The following is a 21,505-nucleotide window of genomic DNA, read 5'->3' on the forward strand; positions in this document are numbered from 1 at the left end:
CAAGTGAACATGGGCAAGTGACTTGACCTTTCTGCCTCAGTCTGCTCACTTATAAAATAATATTTCTTGCCTCACAGGTTTCTTGAGAGGATTAAATGAGATAATGTGGTGAAAATTCTTGGCACAGTCCCTTGGCCGAGAGTAAGCACATGTTGGTTAATATTGCTATTGTTGTCATCATCATCGAGATTTACGTATATCTGACCCAGCATGTGGAAATCCAGTGTAATACTTAGGGCCTTCCCTCGTTTTTTTCTCTTCAAACATACTGCCTTCCAGGAAGGCCAGGGGGTCTAATTTCAGGTTTCGATTCAATGCCTTTCTGGCAACATGCAGAGTTGATGTGTTGGCCTATTTACTGATTCTAGGACTAAGAACAAAGGTCAAGGAGGACAGAAATCGGAGTCGGTGGGGCGAGTGGTTCTGTACCTGTCAGTGCCGGGAGAACTGGATAATCTACACACCCTTGGCAGAGCCGGGGGCCTGGGATTAACAGTCAGAAAGCTGAGTTCACATTCCTGCGTTGCCCCTTAACTGGAGCAGCACTGGGCAGTTACCGTTCTCTCCATTTTGCATCAAGTGCTCTGCAAAGGCAGCTTTGAGCCCCCAACCCCATGACCCTTCCAAACATCCCCTCCCATCTGGAACTGTGGATATCTTCGGTGTTTTCAGCTGTCTGACCTTGTGGAACATATTGAGACTCAGTCTCCCCACCTATGGGAATCATAACACTGCCGTGTGTACTTGACAAGGCTGAAAACTCATGAGATCCAGCAGCCCAGAGGACTCCCTGGCTTGAATGCACCTGCTGAATGTGGTTACGTCGCCCTCTTCTGCCCAGTGGCGGTACTGCCACAACCCTTGTGAATTTCAAGGATTATTATTCAGAAACATAATTAATCTGGACAGGCATGGAGTGGATGATCCCTGACTAACTGATTAGCACAGTCTAGTGAGGGGATGATTAATAACCCTTGGTCATTAGTTTGAGCATGACTAGAGTCACAGGTAGAGTCACAGTCTAAGACTTCCCTCAGGAAGAATGATTTCTAAAAGCCAATCAAATATTTAAATAAATCTACATAAATCATGCAAGATAGAACTGTAGGCCTGCCAGCTCTCCAATGTAAAAAATAACTCCTTTCACAGCTTCTCTTTGTCCCCAACCAGCGGATCTGCCTTGGGCAAAATTGGGAAGTTTTCAAAATTGGTCTTCTACCTCCAGGAGGAGAATAAGTCCCCAAGAACTCACACAGGGCCCCTCCTGGAGTGGCATGACCCTACAAGGGGTGCTTGTGCACAGGCCTTTGTAATGCAGCCCTGAGTGGAATGTCTCCACTGGTGGGGATCTCGGGCCTGTAGAGAAGACGTTTTGGTTTGCCCCTTTACAACTCCTCACGTTACATGGTGGGCAGGTACCCCTATGGGTTGTGAGCACTGGTGCCATTACCATATTCCAAATGCCAGGAAAATGCAGAGAGCAAGAACTGCCCACTGTGAGAAGGGGCATGGGTGCTGGTTGTCAGAAAATTCATGTTGACTCCCAGGACTTTCCTTTGGGAGATGGGTAAATGGAGATGTCACCAGGAGAGGGAGGATCCTGGAAGAAGAACAGGTGCAGGGAAAGACATCGGAGAGTGCCTTGTGCACCAGGCAGCTCTCCTTAGAGTTGTAATTCCGCATTTAACTGTGTGACTATTTAATGGTTTTCTCCCCCATGTGGATGAGGACTTAGAGTCCAACAATGCAATTTCAGTGGCTAGCACATTGTCTGACAGTTAATATAATGTCCAATAAACATTAATTTGATTAGTGAATGAACTGCATTGGAGGTAGATAGATCCAAATTCCACAATATCTATATAATAAAAGGCTAATGTGCTAAGTGTCCCTACTACGGCCTGACTGGTCATGAGGATATGCACTGACCACCAGGGGGCAGATGCTCAACGCAGGAGCTGCCATGATGTGCACTAGCCAGCACCATGCATCTGGCACAGACAAACCAACACTCAGCTTCCCCTAAGTGGGACACAGGCCCCACCACCACCCCAGAGCGACACTCCACCAAATTGCAGCCAATGCTGCCAAGACCCCATGGCACAAAATGCGGCCCCCAGCCCAGCCCAGAAATGGTCACTGTGGGCTCCAGGTAATGACATCACGTAGCAACGCCCAGCTTCCTCTACCTAGCAACTAGCCTCCTTGCAGTTTCCTCAGCTCACAAACACGACTTGCTTTATAGCCAGGTGGAAACATTTTACACTTTAACCTAATGTCTGTGAAGCGTTTTCATGTGCCTCATCTCATTTGATCCTCACAGAAGTCCTGGAGTAGGTAGACAGGAGACTCAGTGGAATCCTATTTTCATTAGCCAGAAAACAGAGATTTAGAAAGCTTAGAAACTTCACCTGACTGAAAAGAAGTAAGACATGGTGGACCTTGAAAATGACTTCAGGTTTTCTCACTGTGCAGAATATAGTCAAACACTGCTGCAGTTAAATATTTTACCCTTTGTTCTCCCTGCATGATCTACAATAATAATCTGCTTTGTGATGATATTTACTGCTGTGTTGCTGACAGTTACCTGAAAGAGAAGTTGGGGTGCTTCACTGGGCTGGAAAAAGTTTAGCTAAATCAGAAAGCAGGTCTAATTAAGCAAGTTTATTCTATATCTATAAAAGGCTAAGTTGACTCGCACATGCATGATACATATAAAGCTCTCACTGGCGCCATTTGCACGTGTGTGTTTCAATCTGTCATTGTTGATTGTGAATTTAGTTGACACTTCTATTCAAGAGAAAGGGCGAATAGTGATATTAAAACATTCTTCTAATTAATTTCCTTTCAATGTGCATGACTTCATGCACCGGGCCACTAGCATTCTATAAATGCCAACTGAGCACCTGGAAGGGCCAGGCTCTGCACTAGATTCTTTTGTTTCTGCCTAGCTAGAAGCCCGTGAGGTTACAAATTATCATCATTCGGTGAACGAACACAGAGCTAACAGGGCCCGTGACCCGCAAGTAACTGGGAAAGCTCCACACAGAATCCCCAGCTTCTTTATGATTAAGGCTCTCTCCATATGCCACTGCTGCCCCGACATCAATACCATGACACTGGTCTTGCCCCACAAACATATTAAATAAACATAATGGATTCATAGAGCCTGTCATGTGGGTCAGATGGATGTAGGTGCAGGTCCCATCACCACTTACTAGTTCCATGTCACCTTGAGGATGTCACCTCCTCTCCATGTTCATCAGTTTCCTTATTTTAAAAACAAGGATGACAAAACCATCATCAAAACTAAAAGACAACCCACTGAACAGGAGAATATATTCACTAATAATATATCTGATAAGGGTATATATCCAAAATAAATAAGAAACTCATATAACTCAATAACAAAAAATAAACAATCTGATTTAAAAACAAATGGGCAGAGGACACGAATAGACATTTCTCCAAAGAAGACATGTAGATGGCCAACAGACATATGAAAAGAAGCTCGACATCACTAATCACCAGAAAAATGCAAATTAAAACCACAATGAGGTGTCATTTCACACCAGTCAGAATGGCTGTAATCAAAAAGTCAACAAATAACATGCATTAGCAAGGATGTAAAGAAAAGAGAACCCTTATGCACTATTGGTGGTGTAAATTGGTGCAGCCACTATGGAAAAGTATTGAGATTCCTCAAAAAACTAAAAATAGATATACCATATGACCCAGCAATTTCATTTCCAGATTTTTATCCAAAGGAAAACAAAAGCACTAATTCAAAAAGATACATGCACCTCCATGTTCACTGCAGCGTTATTCACCATAGCCAAGGTATGGAGGCAACCTAGGTGCCCATAGATAGATGAATGGATAAAGATATGGTACATATATACAATGGAATATTACATAGCAATAAAAAAAAAAGAATGAAACCTTGCCATTTGTGACAACATAGATGGATCTAGAAAGTACCATGCTAAGTGAAATAAGTCAGACAAGGACAGGCAAATACTGTAGGGTTTCACTTATATGTGGAATCAACAAAACAAAACAAATGAACAAACAAAGCAAAAACAGACTCATTGAAAAAGAGAGGAAAGGGATGGTTACCAGAAAAGAGGGGGATGGCAGGATGGGTGAAAAAGGTAAAGGGAAGTATAATCAATACTATTGTGATAAGCTTATACAGTGCCAGATGACCACTAGAATTAGTGGAGTGATCACACTGTAAGGTATAAAAATGTCACATCACTATATTGTACACCTCAAAATAATATACCTAATGTAATATTGTATAGGAACTATACTTAAATTAACAAATTTAAATTTTAAAGTAACAAGGATGACAAGGGTACCCATCTCATAAGAAAGTAGGAATTTTAAGTGTGATAATGTTTGTAAAAGTGTGTACACACTCCTCGTCCTCATCCCTGAGGGCCCCTGGCCTTCCTCCTCCCACCATCTGATCTTTGAAGACTGTTAAGTGAATAACTGCTATGCTTGCTCGCTAGACCGAGGGTGACTCTTCCTCTCAGTGTCTCTGAGACTGTCGAGGTTTGGCACTCCCAAGGCCTGGCATGTGGGTCTCATGTGCCCAGACTGACCCAGCAAGCCCTGCTCGGGTACCCTCTCCCACAGAGCAAGCACCTCCGTGAAAGCAGCGACAGCTCCGTGTCTGATTCCACTCCTCCTGCTAGAGTTTCCTGCCTGGTGACGGGGACCATGACTTCGTCCTGGATGGGACTCCTAAGGGGAACGCTCACTGGAGATCCTAAGCTCACGAGAGTCCCAAAGCCTCCGCCTCCGCCTGCAGCCTGCACCCCTCGCCTCCCGAGCACGGCGGAGGCTGCGTGGGGAGCAGGCTTACCGGCACCGCTCGCCACACAGATGGAAATGTTCTGAGCAAAGTGTGTGCCAATCAAATATTTATAAATCAAACCACATCCTAAAGGCACTAGGGTAGTTGGCAGGTCCAAAGAATGCTACTTTACTGTGCAGCCCTTTCCAAAGGGCAGACTCCCTCTCTCCGGTGAAATCCGCCCGCCCCTCGTTTTCCAGGCAGCCAGACTTCCTTCCTCGGGCTTGCCGGGACGGCACCTACCGGGAAAGGCACTTCGCTGGCCACCAGATCCGGCTGGAAATCAAGGTAGCTTTTCACGTGACCAACGCGGACACAGCGACCCCCTGCCAGGTAGAGAGCTCTCCCAGCGGGGTTCTCACCTTGGTCGATGTGATGCCAGAAGGCTCCCTGCCCCTCCTCCCCGTGCACCCCTTATCTGGTTACGCGGGAGGGATTTTTCTAGATAAACTTCTTTTTTTTAATATCTCACAGTCCATGGACTGTAACAAAATTTTCCAGGCACCCCTTTCAGACCCTAAAGGGGAAGCAGACGCCTTGACACACTAAGAAAAGCCTTTTTCAGATATATATGCATTCCAAACCACTGGAATTTTTTTCCCATAAACTCCATTTTTTCTTCTTCTTCACCGTCTTTCTCTAATGTTTTGCGGAGCCCGGCTTGCGGCTACGCTTTAATTATAAATGCCACTGACATAAAACAACCTCACAGAGCTCTGAAGGAGGCTGACCTCACTTTGGGTAAACATGGCAAAGGACAGGAAGTCTCAACCCAGAATAAACCAGGCACATAATCTCTTTTGGACTCTCTTTGGAGAGAAGTGGAAAGCGGGCTCACAGGCCACGGAGCTGCAGAAGCAACACTTCCCTCGGCGCGTTTGTCTCACTAACGGCACCAGTTGTGATCTCATTTTTTAAAATTTCTAGAACGGGGCAGGAAGGTGAGGGTGAGGGCGGCCTGGGGCTGAGACACCAGGTGCAGGGTCCCAAGAACTCACTTCTTTAGGCGCTGACAGGCTCCTAACACCTTTTCCTTTCTGTCCTTGGAAAGTAGGAGTCACACATCTTACTGCAAATAAACTATCGCTAAGAGCTAATGGAAGGCTCTGGGGAGCAGAAGAGAGAACCACAGAGACAGGCTTACGGTTGCTCGGTTGCTTGGAAGAAAAGGTAGAACACCTCGTTAGGGGCCGGCATCTCCACTCAAAGGCTCGGCTCCCCTTTCCGTAGGTTCCTCTAAGTAAAGACCCGTGAAGCGGTTCCAACGATGCGAAGGGGACAGGGAGGGGCACGATCCACAAGGCGATCTTGCACATTGCAGCCGATTGACATTTATTTTTGACAGACAGGCCATTCCCACGCCTGCACACCCTCATGTATTTATTCCTAGCAAGGGAGCAGGACTTTGGATTCTATTGACGATACGGTCACAAATCCACCAAGCAAACATCTCCCACCTTCTTACAGCCCATTTTTGCAACGCTTTGTAAACTGGATTCCTTTAAGAAATTTATGTCTCACACAAGAGTACCTTTTCAAACAGTGCTTTGCAGGTCTCCAGCTAAGTCAAAGTCGCGGTCCCCAGGTCAGAACTGGGGAACAATAAGGACTCAGTGACGTATCATTTTTCAAAAAGTACTCGCCCCTTCAGGCTCGGGGTGCTTTAGAGCCACCGACCTTCCTGCGCACAGATAGCAAGTCCTAGCTCCCCCGATGGGATGAAGAGGAGTGGCTCCTCCCAGCTCTGGTGCTAACCTGGTGGAAGGTGCTGGAAAAGGAAACTGAGCAGAAAGGTGTGGCTTCGGTGGTCCCTCACCCCTGTCCAGCCTCACCAGCCTTCCTGGGCCCTGACTGCCTGCAGAAGACTCCCCTTTATGGATTCCTTTAGAACTAGATGGTCCCTGGGGTCAAGCCTGAGCTGGGTCCTGGAGCATCACAGGGGTCATCGGGAGCAAGAAATGCAAGTGTTGGCCAGCGCTCAGTGTTTGCCCATTGACTGAGAACTGGGCTTTCTATGTGAATCATCCCCTCAAAAGTACAAAGGAGAATTCTACCAACACCCACAGCCCCATCGCCCAGAGTTAACCAGTGTTACCAGCTGGCTGTTCTTGCCTCAGAATTGTGTTTTTAAAGAAATGAAGAGCTAGGCCCTGGTCAGTTTGGCTCAGTGGCTAGAGCTTTGGCCAAAGGACTGAAGGGTCTTGGGTTCAATTCTGGTCAAGAGCACATGCCTCGGTTGTAGGCTCAATCCCTGGCCCCTGTCCAGGCAACCAATCGATGTGTTTCTCTCACATTGATGTTTTTCTCTCTCTGTCTCTTCCCCTCTCTTCCCCTCTTTCTAAAAAATCAATGGAAAAATATCCTTGGGTGAGGATTAATAAGCAAACAAACAAAAGAAATGAAGAGTTAGGATGAAAGGGAAGTTCCCTCTACTCCTCTCCCCAGTCTTATCCTTCCCAGAGCTGCTGCTTATATGAACTTGATCTGTATCTGGGGCACATTTTTCTATTTTACTCCATATATATTCATGAGCTATGCACATTTTGTATTTTTCATAAAATTTTCATTAAGGATGTACTATAAATATTATTTTTAAAAATATTTTTATTGATTTTAGAGAGAGAGGATGGGAGAGGGAGAGAGAGAAAAACACCAATTTGAGAGCAAAACATCAATTGGCTGCCTCCTGCATGCTCCCTACCAGGGATTGAGCCGCAGCAACTTGGGCATGTGCCCTAACTGGGAATTGAACTGGAAACCTTTTGATGCATGGAAAAACGCCCAACCAACTGATCCACACTAACCAGGGCTAAATATTATTTTGTAATTTGCTCTTTTCACTGTATATTATTTTCTGCTTCTCCTTGGAAGAAAATTATATCCTATATAATAAATGGGTAATATGCAAATTGTCTCTTCAAACGGGAGTTTGACCAGAGTTTGACCAGGGGGAGGGGCTGGCCCCACCCCCGATCGCCCCCCCTCCACCCTGATCAGGGGCAGGGCTGGCCAGCCGGCCAACCTCCCGCATCTCCTCCTCCTGGCCAGCCTGGCCCAGTCAGCCCCAATCAGGGCCGGGCCAGCTGGGCCCCACCCATACATGAATTCATGCACCGGGCCTCTAGTATATATATATAAATGAGAGAATAGGGGAGAGTTTTTGTTGTAGTTGCCGTACTTTTGTTTGCTTTTAGCTCAAAAACAAGTGGGGTTTTTTTTTTTTGCCATTGTGTTGTTTTATCATTCATAGGATCATCTGTACCCCTAACTGGGCATCAGCTCCTGAAGGCAGGGCCATTGTCCGGCATTGAGCTCAGTTCCCAGCACACCACAGAAGGTTAATGAATTCGTGTTAACTGAATGGCTTTCCCCTTGGCTCCAAGAGGGAGGAGCTCCGGTTGGCTACAGCCAGGCTGTGTGGCCAGCTCCTCCCTCTTTCTGAGCCCCTTTCTCATGCTCTCTCCTTCCCACTCTTCCTTGGCAGCAACTGCAGGAGGATGTAGGCTTGGAAAACTGGAATGAAGTCACACTAGGGAGCTGGACACCTAGTCGGTTACACGAGTAGCTTGGGCTGGGTGTTACTCCTTCCTGCCAGCCCTACTTGCAGAAGGATATATGTTTAGGAAACTTAGCCAGAAAGAAATTCAGTGAAAATGAGCTATGAAACTTGGACATCCTGGAGAAATAATATTTACAGAGGAAACTCTTGAGACGAACTCTCACCAGTGTAACAACCCTGGTGCTGGGGCTCATGGCCGAGAACTGGCTCATGTGCCAAGCAGCGCTGGCTCCTGCTCTGTGAGGCCTTCACACAGCCAGAAGGGGACTCCACAGACGGCAAAGTCAACTCGCTCACCCCACAGCAAGATGAATGGGAACTATTTAAGGCATAGAACAGAAATGAACTAGGAAATCAAGAGCTTTATAAAAATCTTCCTAGGTGATAACAATGTGTCAATGCAGGTTCATCCGTCATGACAAATGTGCCACTCTGGTGGGGAATGCTGATCGTGGTGGAGGCTATGCATTTGCGGGGCAGGGAGTATATGGGAAATCTTCTGATCAATTTTGCTGTGAACATAACACTTCTCTGAAAGATAAGGTCTATTTTTAAGAAAACATCTTCTTTGATTACCTAAAAGGATTTGCCCCTTGGGGTTTCTGTTGCACCTATATAATACCGACTAAATACCGACAAATGGGGATGCTCGATGGAAAAAAGTCCCAGGGGCTAATGTCACTCCATATGTTATGGCTACAAAAGGGATCATGGATGACCACCGCCATCTTGCACATGTCTGACCTTGAACACAAGGGAGTCCATGAGGGGAGTGAGTACAGCTTCATTTGGACAAATGTTTCCCAGACCTGAAGCTCAATGTGTTTTATGAAAGAGAGGATAAAACAGGCTACTTGGAATGCTTAGACATGGTTCATGGTTTTACCCCTGATTGTAAGTATCACATTGGATAAACCATGCTGTCACCAAGCTTAAGTCTTCTCACCTGTAGGACAGAGCCAGTGCCACCTTCCTCCAGGGGATGCTGTGAGGAGCGATGACGTCACCTAAGCACGGTGAAAACGATAGTTAGTCCTGGGCACTTTCCATGCATTGGATCATTTCATCCTCACAACTCCATGAAGCAGGTGCTATCATTATAGATAAGGAAACAGAGGTAAATACCTTGCCCCATGATCACACAGCTAACACACAGCTGAGCCAGAATTTAAATCCATGCAGTTTGACTATGGAGCCTACACTCTAATTTGACACTATCTATACCAAGAGAGAAACTAGGATGCTCGCTGCCTGGGACCTTGTAGCTGTAATAAATGGTAATCCCCCTCCATTGGTCTCTCTTAAACATACAGGATTATGTTGAGAAATTGATAGCAAGCTCTCTGAAAACCATAAATGAAAACACAGAGGAATTTATTTAAATGCTTTATTGAGATTAAACTCACATACCATATAATTCACCCATTTAACGTGAACAATTCAGTTGTTTTTCTGACATTCAGAGTATTCAACCATCTCCACAATCAATTTGAGAACATTTTTGTCACTTCAGAAATAAGCCCTTTACCTCCTAACCATAATTCTCCTTTCTCTCTCCCCACTACCCTCCCCAGTCCCTAGCTACCATTATTTACTTCCTGTCTCTATGGGTTTGCCTATTCTGGAGATTTCATTTACATGGAATCACAAAATCTGTGGTCCTTTGTGATTGGCTTCTTTCACTTAGCATGTTTTCAAGGTTCATCCACGTTGTGGCATGCATCAGTACTTTGTTCCTTTTTATTGCCAATAATATCCTATTGTATACAGTATTGCTATCAACCATATTTACTTGCTTCATAGACTGTTAGAGCTAGGAAAACTGTAGAGACTGAGTCCATATGGAGACTGTGGCCTAGAGGTTAAATAGCTTAGCCAAGGTCACACGGAGGGTGGGTGGTAGAAGCCTTGAGCCTCACAACTCTCAACTTGGTCCCATCTTACTTCACTCTGCAAGGTGTTGTTGGAAACATAATTCAAAGCTCACAGCTTATTGGTGATGGACCAACAGAGTCATCTCTGCAAATATTAGCAAAACATTATTCATTCAACAAATATATACTAGCTGTCCCCAGAGGGCAGGGCACTGCGTGAGGTGCTGGAGACCTCATTGGGAACAGGACAGACAAGATCCCTGCCCTTTCTCCCAGACAAGATTTCTGCACATTCTCCTGGGGAGGCAGAAATAAATGAGTAACCCTCTAAGTGATTTAAAAAAAATGTACTTTGTATAAAGTATCATGGAAAAACAAACAAACAAGGGGCAGAAAAAGATGATGTGGGGACCAACATGGCAGTGGCAGTGGCAGGAATGGTGAGGTGGGGTGTGGGAAGGGTATCATAGCGTGTCATAGGCTATTTGGGTGGGAAAGCCCTCTCTGAGGAGAGGGGGTTAGGCTGAGGCCTGGAAGAGAAGAAGGGCCAACTTTACGAGTATCAGGGCGAAGAAGGTGCCAGACATAGGGTAGAGCACGTGCAGAGATCCTGAAGTGGCAAAGAGCTGGGTGTGTTGAAGGAGTTGCTGGATGAAACGAGTGGTGTGATCTGAAGCTAGAATAGGGAGGGCCCAGGTCACAAGGAGACCCTTTGGCCTGTTCTCTCAGAGCAACTGAAGTTAGGAGGACCTGAGGGAAAGAAGGTCGGTGGCTTCCATTTTCCTTCCTATGAATCAGATAAACTACATTTACCTGAGTCTCTGTAGCAAGGACTTTCAAGGACAAGAAAATTGCATCTTCGGTAGGGTAATGTAACTGTATCCCCCCTTGAAGTGAAAACAGGGAAATGAGAAAATACAGGCATATTAATAGGGAAGTGGTTTAATGATCATAGTATAGCCACATAATGGGACACAATTCAACTGGTAAAAAAGAGTGAGGTTAAATCCTTCAGTAATGAAATGGAAAGATTTCCAATTAGTTGTTAAGCCGAAAATCAACCAACCAACCAAACAAACAAAAACCCAACCTGCAGAACTGTGCGTCTAGTATCTTACCACTTGTGTAAAAAAACAAAAAAACAAAAAAGCAGGAGGCAAAACATGTATTTGCTCACATATGCACCAAATTTGAGTAGAAGGATTCACCTAAAATATACCTCAGAGGGGTTTCCTTGTTGTCTTTGTCTCCCCAGGAGAAGGTTCTGGGAGGAAGGACAAGGGTCTCATCTGTCCTGTTTACTGCTGTATCCCCATTGGTTGCAAATGGGAGGCTAAGATGGGGTGAGGGAGACTTTTCACGGTCTCCTCTTATATTGCTTCTAGATTTGAAACATGGGAATATAATTCTTATTCAAAGAAATTAAATAAAAAGAGAAAATAAAAAGTCATAAGGGGTCTACATGGGCCAACCAAAGCCCTGTGTTCTTTCCAGCTTCCCCGGCCCCTTGGCCTCTGACAAAGCTGAGCCTCAGAGAGGCCAACTCATCCTCTGGTGCAACCACTGAGTGCTCACTGGTCCCTGGTCTAGACTCCACTCCTAGTCATAGAGATGGTTTTGATGACCAAAGAATTGTCCAGAAGAGTCCAAAATTGATTCTGATTCCCAAGTGTGAACCATCACAGCCACCATGGACAAATGAATAATTATCAGATGACACTGGACTCCATTTAGGTACCCAGCAGTGGGCAGTTGGTGTAAATGGGGAGAGAGTAACTCAGGGAAATTCACATCCCTGCCCTCAACCTTGAGGTTTCTCAACCTTGGCACTAGTGACTTTTGGGGCTGAATAATTCCTTATTGTGAAGGGCTTCCCTATGCATTGTGGGATGCTGCTAAACTTCTGCCTTCTGGATGCTAATAGTACCATCCCACTCCAGGTGGGACAATCAAAAAGGTCTCCACAGATGGCCAAATGTCCCCTGAATACCAAAATTGCCCCCAGGTAAGAACCACTGTTTTGTATCCCTGCAATTCCAGGTAAGTGGGTCATTCTCCCAATGAGAAGCCAGGGTTTCCCTCTGCCTCTACCCAGCTGGGTTGCCTCAGAGGATGGAGGGTTGACTCAACCTGTCCACAAGAAGCTCCTATTCCTAGAAGGCCCAGGCTGTAAAAAGACACCCCCAAAGCAGGCTGACAACTGAGGTGGAACACACTCAGGCTGCCCAGTGGCCCACTCTACAGCACCCCGCGTCGCTTCCTCCCATGGTTATCTCCCTCCAGGTGACAAAGACAGAGCAAGGAGTGAGGCTCCGTGAAAAGTGCACCCCAGGTGGTTTTGTAACAAACGGGGATGGGTGGGCGCCCCTGCTTCATCTCTCCTTCTCTCAAGAACATGATTCCCAGTGGACCGCTTTCTTTGGAGGGCAAAGAAAAAGGAACTGTATTTCTATGTTTTGATTAATCTGAGGCTCATCCTTAAGGCTCTGAAATGAATGAGCAGAATTTTCCGTGGCTAACTGTCCTGGCCGCCAGGCCCTGTTGGCAAAGGCCTGGTGTTTATTTACTTTTGCTTGTGTTATTTTTATTCCAGTTCAGCTGCAGCTCAGTGCGGAAAGCGTGGGGGAGGTGTATATAAAGAGCACCGAGAGTGGCCAGTACTTGGCCATGGACTCCGACGGGCTTTTGTACGGCTCAGTAAGTATGAGGCTGACAAGCTTCCAGACTCTGCCAAGGTTTGAGGTTTCCAGAAATCTTGTTATGTTGAGTGATACACACTATAAAGCACCAATTAGTCTCTGTTTGTTATTTTTTTTCCAGTAGGATTCCCGCCCTCTACCCTGCCTTATTTTAGGCACAAGCATAAAAGAGTTTCTTGCGGTATTCTCTCAAAATACTCAAACGTATTATCACATAGAGGAGACATTGATTGAAATTTTGGTAAGTCATCCATCACTCATCTCAGAATACCTAGTTCCACTTCACTCATGCATTCCAAAAATCTTTCTTGAGTCCCCACTACATGTTATAGGCGTGTCCCCTGTGCTTTTTATAAGAACTGCAGAGCCCAGATCCTAGTAGTGACCATGTCACACACAACACTTTGAAAGGGTCTCCTAAATAAAACATTTAATAGCCCAATTGTACAAACACTTATCAAATGCCTCCTGTGTCTAAGTACAGTTAGGTACCGGCAGGGATGTGAAAGTGAATGAACCACAACACTGCCCTCGAGAGACACAAAGAATTTATTCAGTAGCTAACATCCTCTGCATCGCCTTCTCCATCCCTCTTCTGGTTAGTGCTTTATATAGGTTTGACTCTGTTAATGGTGGTCTTTGTGAGAAAAGAACAGAAACAGAGGAAATCTGATTTTTCCCTTACTGGAATCTCTGGTAAAAGATTTGATGAGAGCTCTAATTGGTTTGGCTCAGTGGATAGAGCATCGGCTTGCGGACTGGAAGGTCCCAGGTTTGATTCCCTTCAAGGGCATGTACCTTGGTTGCGGGCACATCCCCAGTAGGGGGTGTGCAGGAGGCAGCTGATCGATGTTTCTCTTTCATCGATGTTTCTAACTCTCTATCCCCCTCCCTTCCTCTCTGTAAAAAATCAATAAAACATATTTAAAAAAAAAAAAAGATTTGATGAGAAAGAGAGCTGCAGCCAATGGCCCCAGGTCTTGAAATTATTTCTGGATTTCAATGACCCTTTCTCTCTATCCTAACAACTGATAATTAAGGCTTGGCTGTAACTAATAGCCCAAGCCAAACTCCTTTCTTCCTTTTTATTAAGATTAGCATGTCTACAGGAAGGCAGCCAGGAGGGGGGTTGGGGGGGGGGGATTAGTCTGGGGCTCCCTTTAACTTATATTGAATTGTCAAGAGGCAGTGGGCACGGCAAACCCTCTCTTGAAGCCATCATCAGCCAGAATTTGGGATGTGAATGCAGTTCAGCTTTTTACATGTTCCCCTAGGGGTCAGGAGATGGGATCATCAGTTACAGGTAGCCTCTACTAAGCTGTTTACTGAAATACAGGTCAAGTGGGACAGCTTTAAAGGGTTTGGAGCCAGGCAGTGACTGCTACATAGGGAGTAGGTGGTGTGTGTTTTAAGGTAGTTCTTCCAATTGGTAATAAAATCAATTGACCAATCGGTCATTCACTTGCAAGCTCATAATTGAAACTCACGCCTCTGCCACTTTGGCAAGTTACTCCCCTTTTGAGCCTTGTCTAAGATGAGGACAGTAATGGACAGTACCCACCCGAATATAGGGCTGAGAGGCTGCAGGGAGACAATGAACAGACCCACCCACCAGCGTGACTGGCTCACGGGAGACGCTCTGTCAATAGTGGCTATGAAACATTCAGTTTATACATCCCTTGCCCTCATTATTTCATAGGTTATATGTTAGTTTTATGGCTTTTTCCTCCTTTAAATCAGTTTTGATGTTTATAACTTTCTGTTACTCATATAAAAATATTGGGGGAGACTCCTCAAATCGATTTTCTCTAGGCTCCAAACACCCCCTACCCCGCCCCCCCCCCCCCCCATCATCCTGGCCGTCACTGTAATTCACCTAAAATATTCAGACGGTGATCTTAATATATGAGGCATCAACATTTTTATATTCCCATTGATAAGGACAAGTTCTAACCTATCTCAGAGCTCTGCCTCGTACTCTTAACCGATTTTTGGCATCAGTCCATCCTGATCCAAATTTATGTGCGTGTGGAAAGGACATAGTTATTTTAAAAAATAACTTCAAAAGGCTATATCCCAAAACATTCCTTCACTTATCTCTGGAGGTGGTAAAGGCTAACTTTATAACATGTGAATGCCTTCCTGTGTTTTCCAAATTTTCTCCAGTGGGTATATGTCACCTATGTAAATGGGAGGAAAGCGTGCTAAATATAAAAAAGAAAATAATGAAAACAATGGCCATGAATCAGCTGTCACTCCCCAGGCCCTCGGCATTGCTCCAGATGCATAACGAGCACTGACAAATCCTGTTGGGAGACCAGAGGCAGCACCTCTGATTTGGCCTGCTGACTCAGCCTCTGACTCAGCCATTCTCTGTGTGTCTACTGCTGTGGTGGAATAGAGACATCAGGTGGGGGGTGTGGCCGTCCTCTACTTTGTCACAGAACAGGGGCCTGATGCCCACTGAGGGGTGTCATGGGGTGAGCCCTCCCTACGGGGGAGTGGGCAACCCACACAGGTCCCAAACTGCCAACCTCCTCCCACCCCTGACAATGTGCATCAAACACCAATGTCTGGGTAAGTTCCTTTCGAGGCATCAGAGTCACCCAATTAGCTATTACGTCTATGTCCCACCTTGTTCTAAAATGCTCCAGTGTCTCTCCTCGTTGTCATTGCTCTAGACTGCAGATGAATAAGCAGCTGCGTGCTTCCTGCTGTGGAGTACCTTGCTAATCAGAGGTAACTTTCCCAAGGCCTCTACCTGATCTCAGGAGTCCAATTCAAAGCACCACCTCATTGGCGAGCACCTATTACTTGCCAGGTTCTAAGTCTGGCTGCAGGCAGAGGGCTGACAAGGTCCCATCTCTTCCCTCAGGAGGGCTTGCAGTCTAATAGGCAAATGTGCCCACAAACAGAGAACACTGCACGACAGAAAGGGGCTCCCCAACCACTGTGGGTGAGGAGACAATAGAGACCATGCGACTCGGAATTGGAGCCAAGTCAATATACAGCATTAGTGTTTTGGCTCACCTAACTGGTTTCTGTCCAAATATCATAAATGTTTTCTACAATCGTGACAAATAGGAAGTTCAGATAACTGGGGTTCCTCCCACTCCCTAACAGATGCATTCCAAGTGGAAAAATAATTATTGATAATAACTGCCCTATTGAATATGTTGGAACTCTTTTCCACCTTAATAAATTTACAACTGAATTGGATTCCACTGTATATATGTGCCACTACCTACTTAACCAATCACCTTTCTATGCATATTTAGGTTGCTTCCAATTTGTTACCATTATATCCAATGAACACCCTTGAAAATATAGTTTTACACTTTCTAACTCTCTCCTAACTGTTCCTAGGAGTGAAATTGCTGGGTCAAAGGTCGTGCATATTGAAACCTTTGATACACATTGCCAAACTACCCTCGGGAAGTCTCCACCAACGCGTCTCACCAAAGCGCAGGAGAGTGCATGTTTCCTACACTCTCACCGACACTCAGACGCGTCTTTTTTGTCCTTGCAGATATCATTGCCAACATGTTAAATCATTTTTTAAACTTGCATTTTCTTGCTAGTGAGATTGAATGTTTTCATAGGCTTATTGCCAGCTTTTGAAACAGCAGACATAGTGTGCCATTTTGATAGCATCCTAAGTCTATATCCATCTGGTCTTATCTACTCTCTGTGCGTACGTACATAACGATGCAAGGAAGGATGCTTATCACCTGTTAACCGTTGTCTATATCTGGGTGGGTGGGCTCTGGGCAGTTTTTTCTTTTCTTCTTTCTTTCTTTTAAGTAAAAAAAACATTTTTTTAATCTTCATTGTTGAAAGTATTACATATGTCCCTCTTTCCCCCCATTGACCTCTCCCATCCTGTCCCCACCCCCCACCCCAGGCCTTCACCACCCCATTGTCTGTGACCATGGGTTATGCATATACACATATGAGTTCATTGGTTGATCACTCCCCACACACACACACCCTCCCCTTAAGTAAAATTTTGTTTTAAAAAGTGCAATTCTTTTTATAAATATTAGAAGATAAAACTACTTCCATTTTTTTTTAAAAAAAACACGTTAAGTTCCAGGATATGTTTTGGGCTTTGGGCACATTTTGTGCAAGCGCTGATGGTCTTAACAATGCTAAGGTACTATCCTGCTATTGTTAATGAAAATCACCAGGATGAAAAATTATATTAGTAGTTTTTCATTTATTCGTTAAGTCCAAACTTAACAGCCCTCACTGCATCACCATCTGCTTTCACCTGCTTTAGACGTTTTTCATGGCCAAGCCTATCTAGGTGCCAGGCCTCTACAGAGACAAAAGCCCAGCCCCCCCCCCCCCCTTGGGGTGCCTACAGTCATTCAGGATCTCCCCAGGGGCAGACTTTAGGGTCCAGAGAACAAGAAATGTAAGGGGACCTTACAATAATAGCAGGTGTACATTGAAGGCTCATTATGTGCTGGGTCCTGTTTTAAGTCCTCATTACCATCCCCAGAGATAGGCTCCACTATTATCCCAATGTTACTGAAGAAGAAACTGCGGCACAGAAAGCCTGAGTAATTTGCCCCAGGTCACACAGCTTTAAGCAGAGGAGCCCTGCCTAAAACCACTCGCTCACAGCCCTCCTCTCTTTCGGTTGTATCTTTGTAGCAAACACCCAATGAGGAATGCTTGTTCCTGGAAAGGCTGGAGGAGAACCACTACAACACCTACACGTCCAAGAAGCACGCAGAAAAGAATTGGTTCGTTGGGCTCAAGAAGAACGGAAGCTGCAAGCGTGGTCCTCGGACGCATTATGGCCAGAAAGCAATCTTGTTTCTCCCCCTGCCAGTCTCCTCTGATTAAAGAGGTCTGTTCTGGGTGCTGACCACTCCAGAGGAGCCTGAAGGGGTCCTCGTCGGCTGACCCCAGATTGTTCCCTTGACCATTGGCTGCGCTAACCCCGGGCCCACAGAGCCTGACTTTGTAAGCAACGCGCTTCTAAAATGCCCAGTTCGTTTTCTTGCAGAGCCCTTTACCCCAACACAGTTTGGAACAGAGGGGACCAAATTGCTTCTAGGGGCCAATCGGCTGGCCAGCCTGGGTCTGGTGTGGAGGTCCAGTTGCCTCTGGGCACCTGCTGCAGGCTGAGCCTCTCAAGGCAAAGGTGGGGCCATAAAAAGTGTGTTCCGGGGGCTGCCGAGTGGGTCTTTCAGTAACTGCATCCAGTTCCCTCTACCGAGTAAAGTTCCCCCAAACAGCGGGCAGGACACCCTTTGTCTTTCCGACCCCCCAAGATTATTAGAGAGAAGCTATGGCTAGGTTAGAGGGAGGCAGCGTTCCCTGAGTAGAAACAGGGATGAAGAAGTCCTTTCACGAGGACGGAAGGGATCACACTGGCAAGGGGGGACTGCATGCTGGTGGCGGCTGAGAAGGAAGGGATCTCAGTGCGGAATCGATGGAGGATGGGAGGCTCAGGCCCGGGAAAGCAGATGAACGCAGCGCCTTGGAAGTCCTTACGATGCCCTGACTTTCCGAAGGTTACCAGGCAACAGGGAGCCAGCCGCTGGGTGATGTCAGGTGGCCAGCATGAGAAGTGGGTTCTTGATTCAAGGGCATCGGATGCTGGTAAATTCATTTGGGTCCTGGGAGCGGGTGTGGGAGTGATGAGAAAGAAAGGGAAACCGGGCCGAGGGCTGGTTGTCCTCTGAAGAGGATGATTCTAGAAGCGAGAAAGAAAAAGTGATGTGTGCTTGGCCACCCGGAGGCAGAGGCTTTGGGGTCCCAGGGCAGTGCTCACGCACCGTATGGGGGAGCTTGTTTGAATGTAGATTCTGGTTCAGTGGGACTGGGGTGCGGTTTTGGCATTTCTAGCAAGCTCCCCATGCGTCGATGCTGCTGCGGACTCCCACCATTCGTTCAGTTGTGGTCCTGAGAGGATGTCAGTCAAATGAAGGTGGCTCAACCTTCCCACCCCACCCCTCTCCTCATGCTTAACAACACTGTAGCATTCAGGCACATCGGCCCGGTTATGCCTGTGTGAAGGAGCATGTATTTAAGGCGCTTTGGCCCATTGCCTATAAAATGCCCATTTAGAAGATAAACAAAAGTATACTTCAAAAATGTTAAACCCACACCAACAGCTTTTCCCAAGAGACCATTTGTGTTACGATTACTTGTATAAATATGCTTCCTGCTTAACGTAAACCTGACCCAAGTGGCTAGCAAATTAGAAACACCATTCATCTTTGACATATGATACCGTTGCCCTGTAAATGCCTTTAATAAGCCATTTAAATTTACTATGAGACTGTATGTTTTAATCACATTTAAAAATATATAGCGCAAAGGCAGTTAAACTGATTAGCATCCAGCCACTGAGAATGAAAATAATAGGATACGATGTATAAGCTACTCAATTATCCACCACTTATACTCCATTACCTGTAAAATGAGATTTTCCTTTATTTCCCACTGTGCTGTTAGACATTTTTCTTTGAAAATGGGGATTTCTTACGCAATGATGTGACAATTGTGGATGAAAACCGATGAGAGTGTTACCTCATGTTTTATAAGGAGTGGAAGTGATTATTAATTGAAAAACAATTCCGTCATATGGAGAATGGAAGGAAAATGACAATCTGTGAAGGTTCGAAGCAATAGTGGAATTGAGAACTGAACCGGGTTAAAACGATTGTGAATAATACCATCCTGCGTTTGTTTCTACAGCAAAACCATTGCATAACTTCTTTTTGTTTGTTTTTGTAACTTGGATAAGACGATTCCATTTCATATTAGTAAATCTTTGCAGGCAAGTTGGGGATAGTACAGTGTGGCTTAACATCTATTTACTATGAAGATTTGGCCAGAAAAAGGTACCCAGAGAGGAAATCCAAGATATTTATAACGGTCCATAATTTTTAGTATGTGACTCAAATTCAAGTATAACGTTGGCCAAGAAAATGTAAATACTGTTGCTAACAGGTGAGGCAGATGTCTGTGGCTTCAGAGACCCAACGCATTGTAGAAGAGACACTACTGTGACCTCGCCCCCCAAGGCCAGTCATCACTCGTGTGTTCGTTCAATGAATACTTATTAAGTGCCACTGTGTGCCCGGCACTGTACAGAGTACTGAGGCCTCAAAGAACCTTGTCTGCCTGGTTTGCTGCTGTATTCTCTCCAGGGCATTAGATGTATGATGAAAGATGCTATGGATTCATTTCATCCATCAAGTAAAAACAGACTTTTGTAGGTTCCTGCTGAATAAAGAGTTAGTCCCAGAAACCCAGGTTTGGGAAGAATTAGCAACCCCAGCATGAGATAAGCCCCTAGCAAAGTATCAGAGGACATGGCAAGGTAAACCTACTATTTGCACCTGTAGAACCATGTCAGGCAAAAAGCCTGTCAGATCTGGTAGGAAGCGAGCGGTTAGAAGTTCCTCACTCCGTCGGAACATGCTCTCGTTCCTTAAACACGGAGCATCCCTGCTGCTCTCTTCCTGGAGTCAGTCGTGTGGCCACTGCCTGTCACGTGCCTCTCGTGTGGGTTCACCTTCAGGCCAACTCTTACAAGTTGCCTGACATTCTGTACAAAGCATCAGGAGTGTGTGTGCTTTGGGTTGTTTTCAATGTGCTGGTGGAGGGAGAGGTGGTGGTGATCTGTTTCCTTGGAAGGGATGATAGCCAAGCCTCCTATGGCCAACAGTGTGCACTTACAAACACTGATCAGAGCATCTTGTATTACTGAAGACCAGGTACTTGCTCTGCATCGGAGGCGATGGAGCCCAAGTCCTCAGCCTTGTAGAACACGACGCTGAGACCAACCATGCTCCTGGGCTGCAAAGCAGACCTCTGAGGAAGATGCCTGTCATTTTACATCACTGCCTCTCTTTTTTTGCACCTTATACATATTAATAAACGTTCTAGTATGTAATAATGTCTCTGAGTTTCTCTGCATCATGGTGTCTCACCTCCCTGTGGGAGGACTTCCCTGGCATCCCTGAGGTGTGGCTGCTCTTTCCTAAGGCTGATAGGAAAAGGTAAGGCAGCAACATTTTTCATTTTGTTTGGAAACCTAAGGCAATATTGGTGCTTCCCTAGGGACCCACTAGAGAAATATATTCAGGAAATTTGCCCCCTGAAGAGCCAAGCACCATAAGTAAGTCATTTGACACTTTAGTTTCATAGTATAAATCATGCAAAATTATGCTCCTACCTATTGTAGAGTTGACCAGCTTATGCTTAGGCAAAGGTACTGTGACCTGAAAAAAAAAAAATGCAAAGACATACTTACAATTTTAAGTCAATGGTCAGAGGTGCATCTCAAGAGCCTTGATGTGAGACCATCGATCCCCTCAGCAGATTTTCTGAAATTATCATACTAAGCAATATCTCCTTAAACTTCTGAATCATATAACTCCTTATTATTAGGAGAAAGTTCAGTTGCTTAACATCATGGCAGAATCAGATCACACACATGCACACTCACTCACATGTATATACAGGCACATACACA

At 45.5% G+C, this 21,505-nt stretch overlaps 1 protein-coding gene across 5 annotated transcripts in view; it reads left to right on the forward strand.

Moving 5' to 3' along the window:
- Positions 1–20,923, forward strand: part of FGF1 (fibroblast growth factor 1) — a 90,737-nt gene extending 69,814 nt beyond the window's left edge. For 4 of the 5 annotated variants that reach the window (XM_036314356.1, XM_036314357.1, XM_036314359.1 and 1 more), the window contains exons 3-4: positions 12,894–12,997; positions 17,662–20,923. In XM_036314356.1, the coding sequence (XP_036170249.1) occupies positions 12,894–12,997; positions 17,662–17,856 (299 nt within the window). In that variant the 3' untranslated portion in view covers positions 17,857–20,923. Of the gene's footprint in view, positions 1–12,893; positions 12,998–15,680; positions 15,739–17,661 lie in introns of all 5 variants that reach the window. The other variant, XM_036314360.1, reaches the window with a different exon arrangement.
- The last annotated feature ends 582 nt before the right edge of the window (positions 20,924–21,505 follow it).

Source organism: Myotis myotis, unplaced genomic scaffold (assembly GCF_014108235.1).
Source record: "Myotis myotis isolate mMyoMyo1 unplaced genomic scaffold, mMyoMyo1.p scaffold_m19_p_6, whole genome shotgun sequence".
NCBI lineage: Eukaryota > Metazoa > Chordata > Mammalia > Chiroptera > Vespertilionidae > Myotis > Myotis myotis.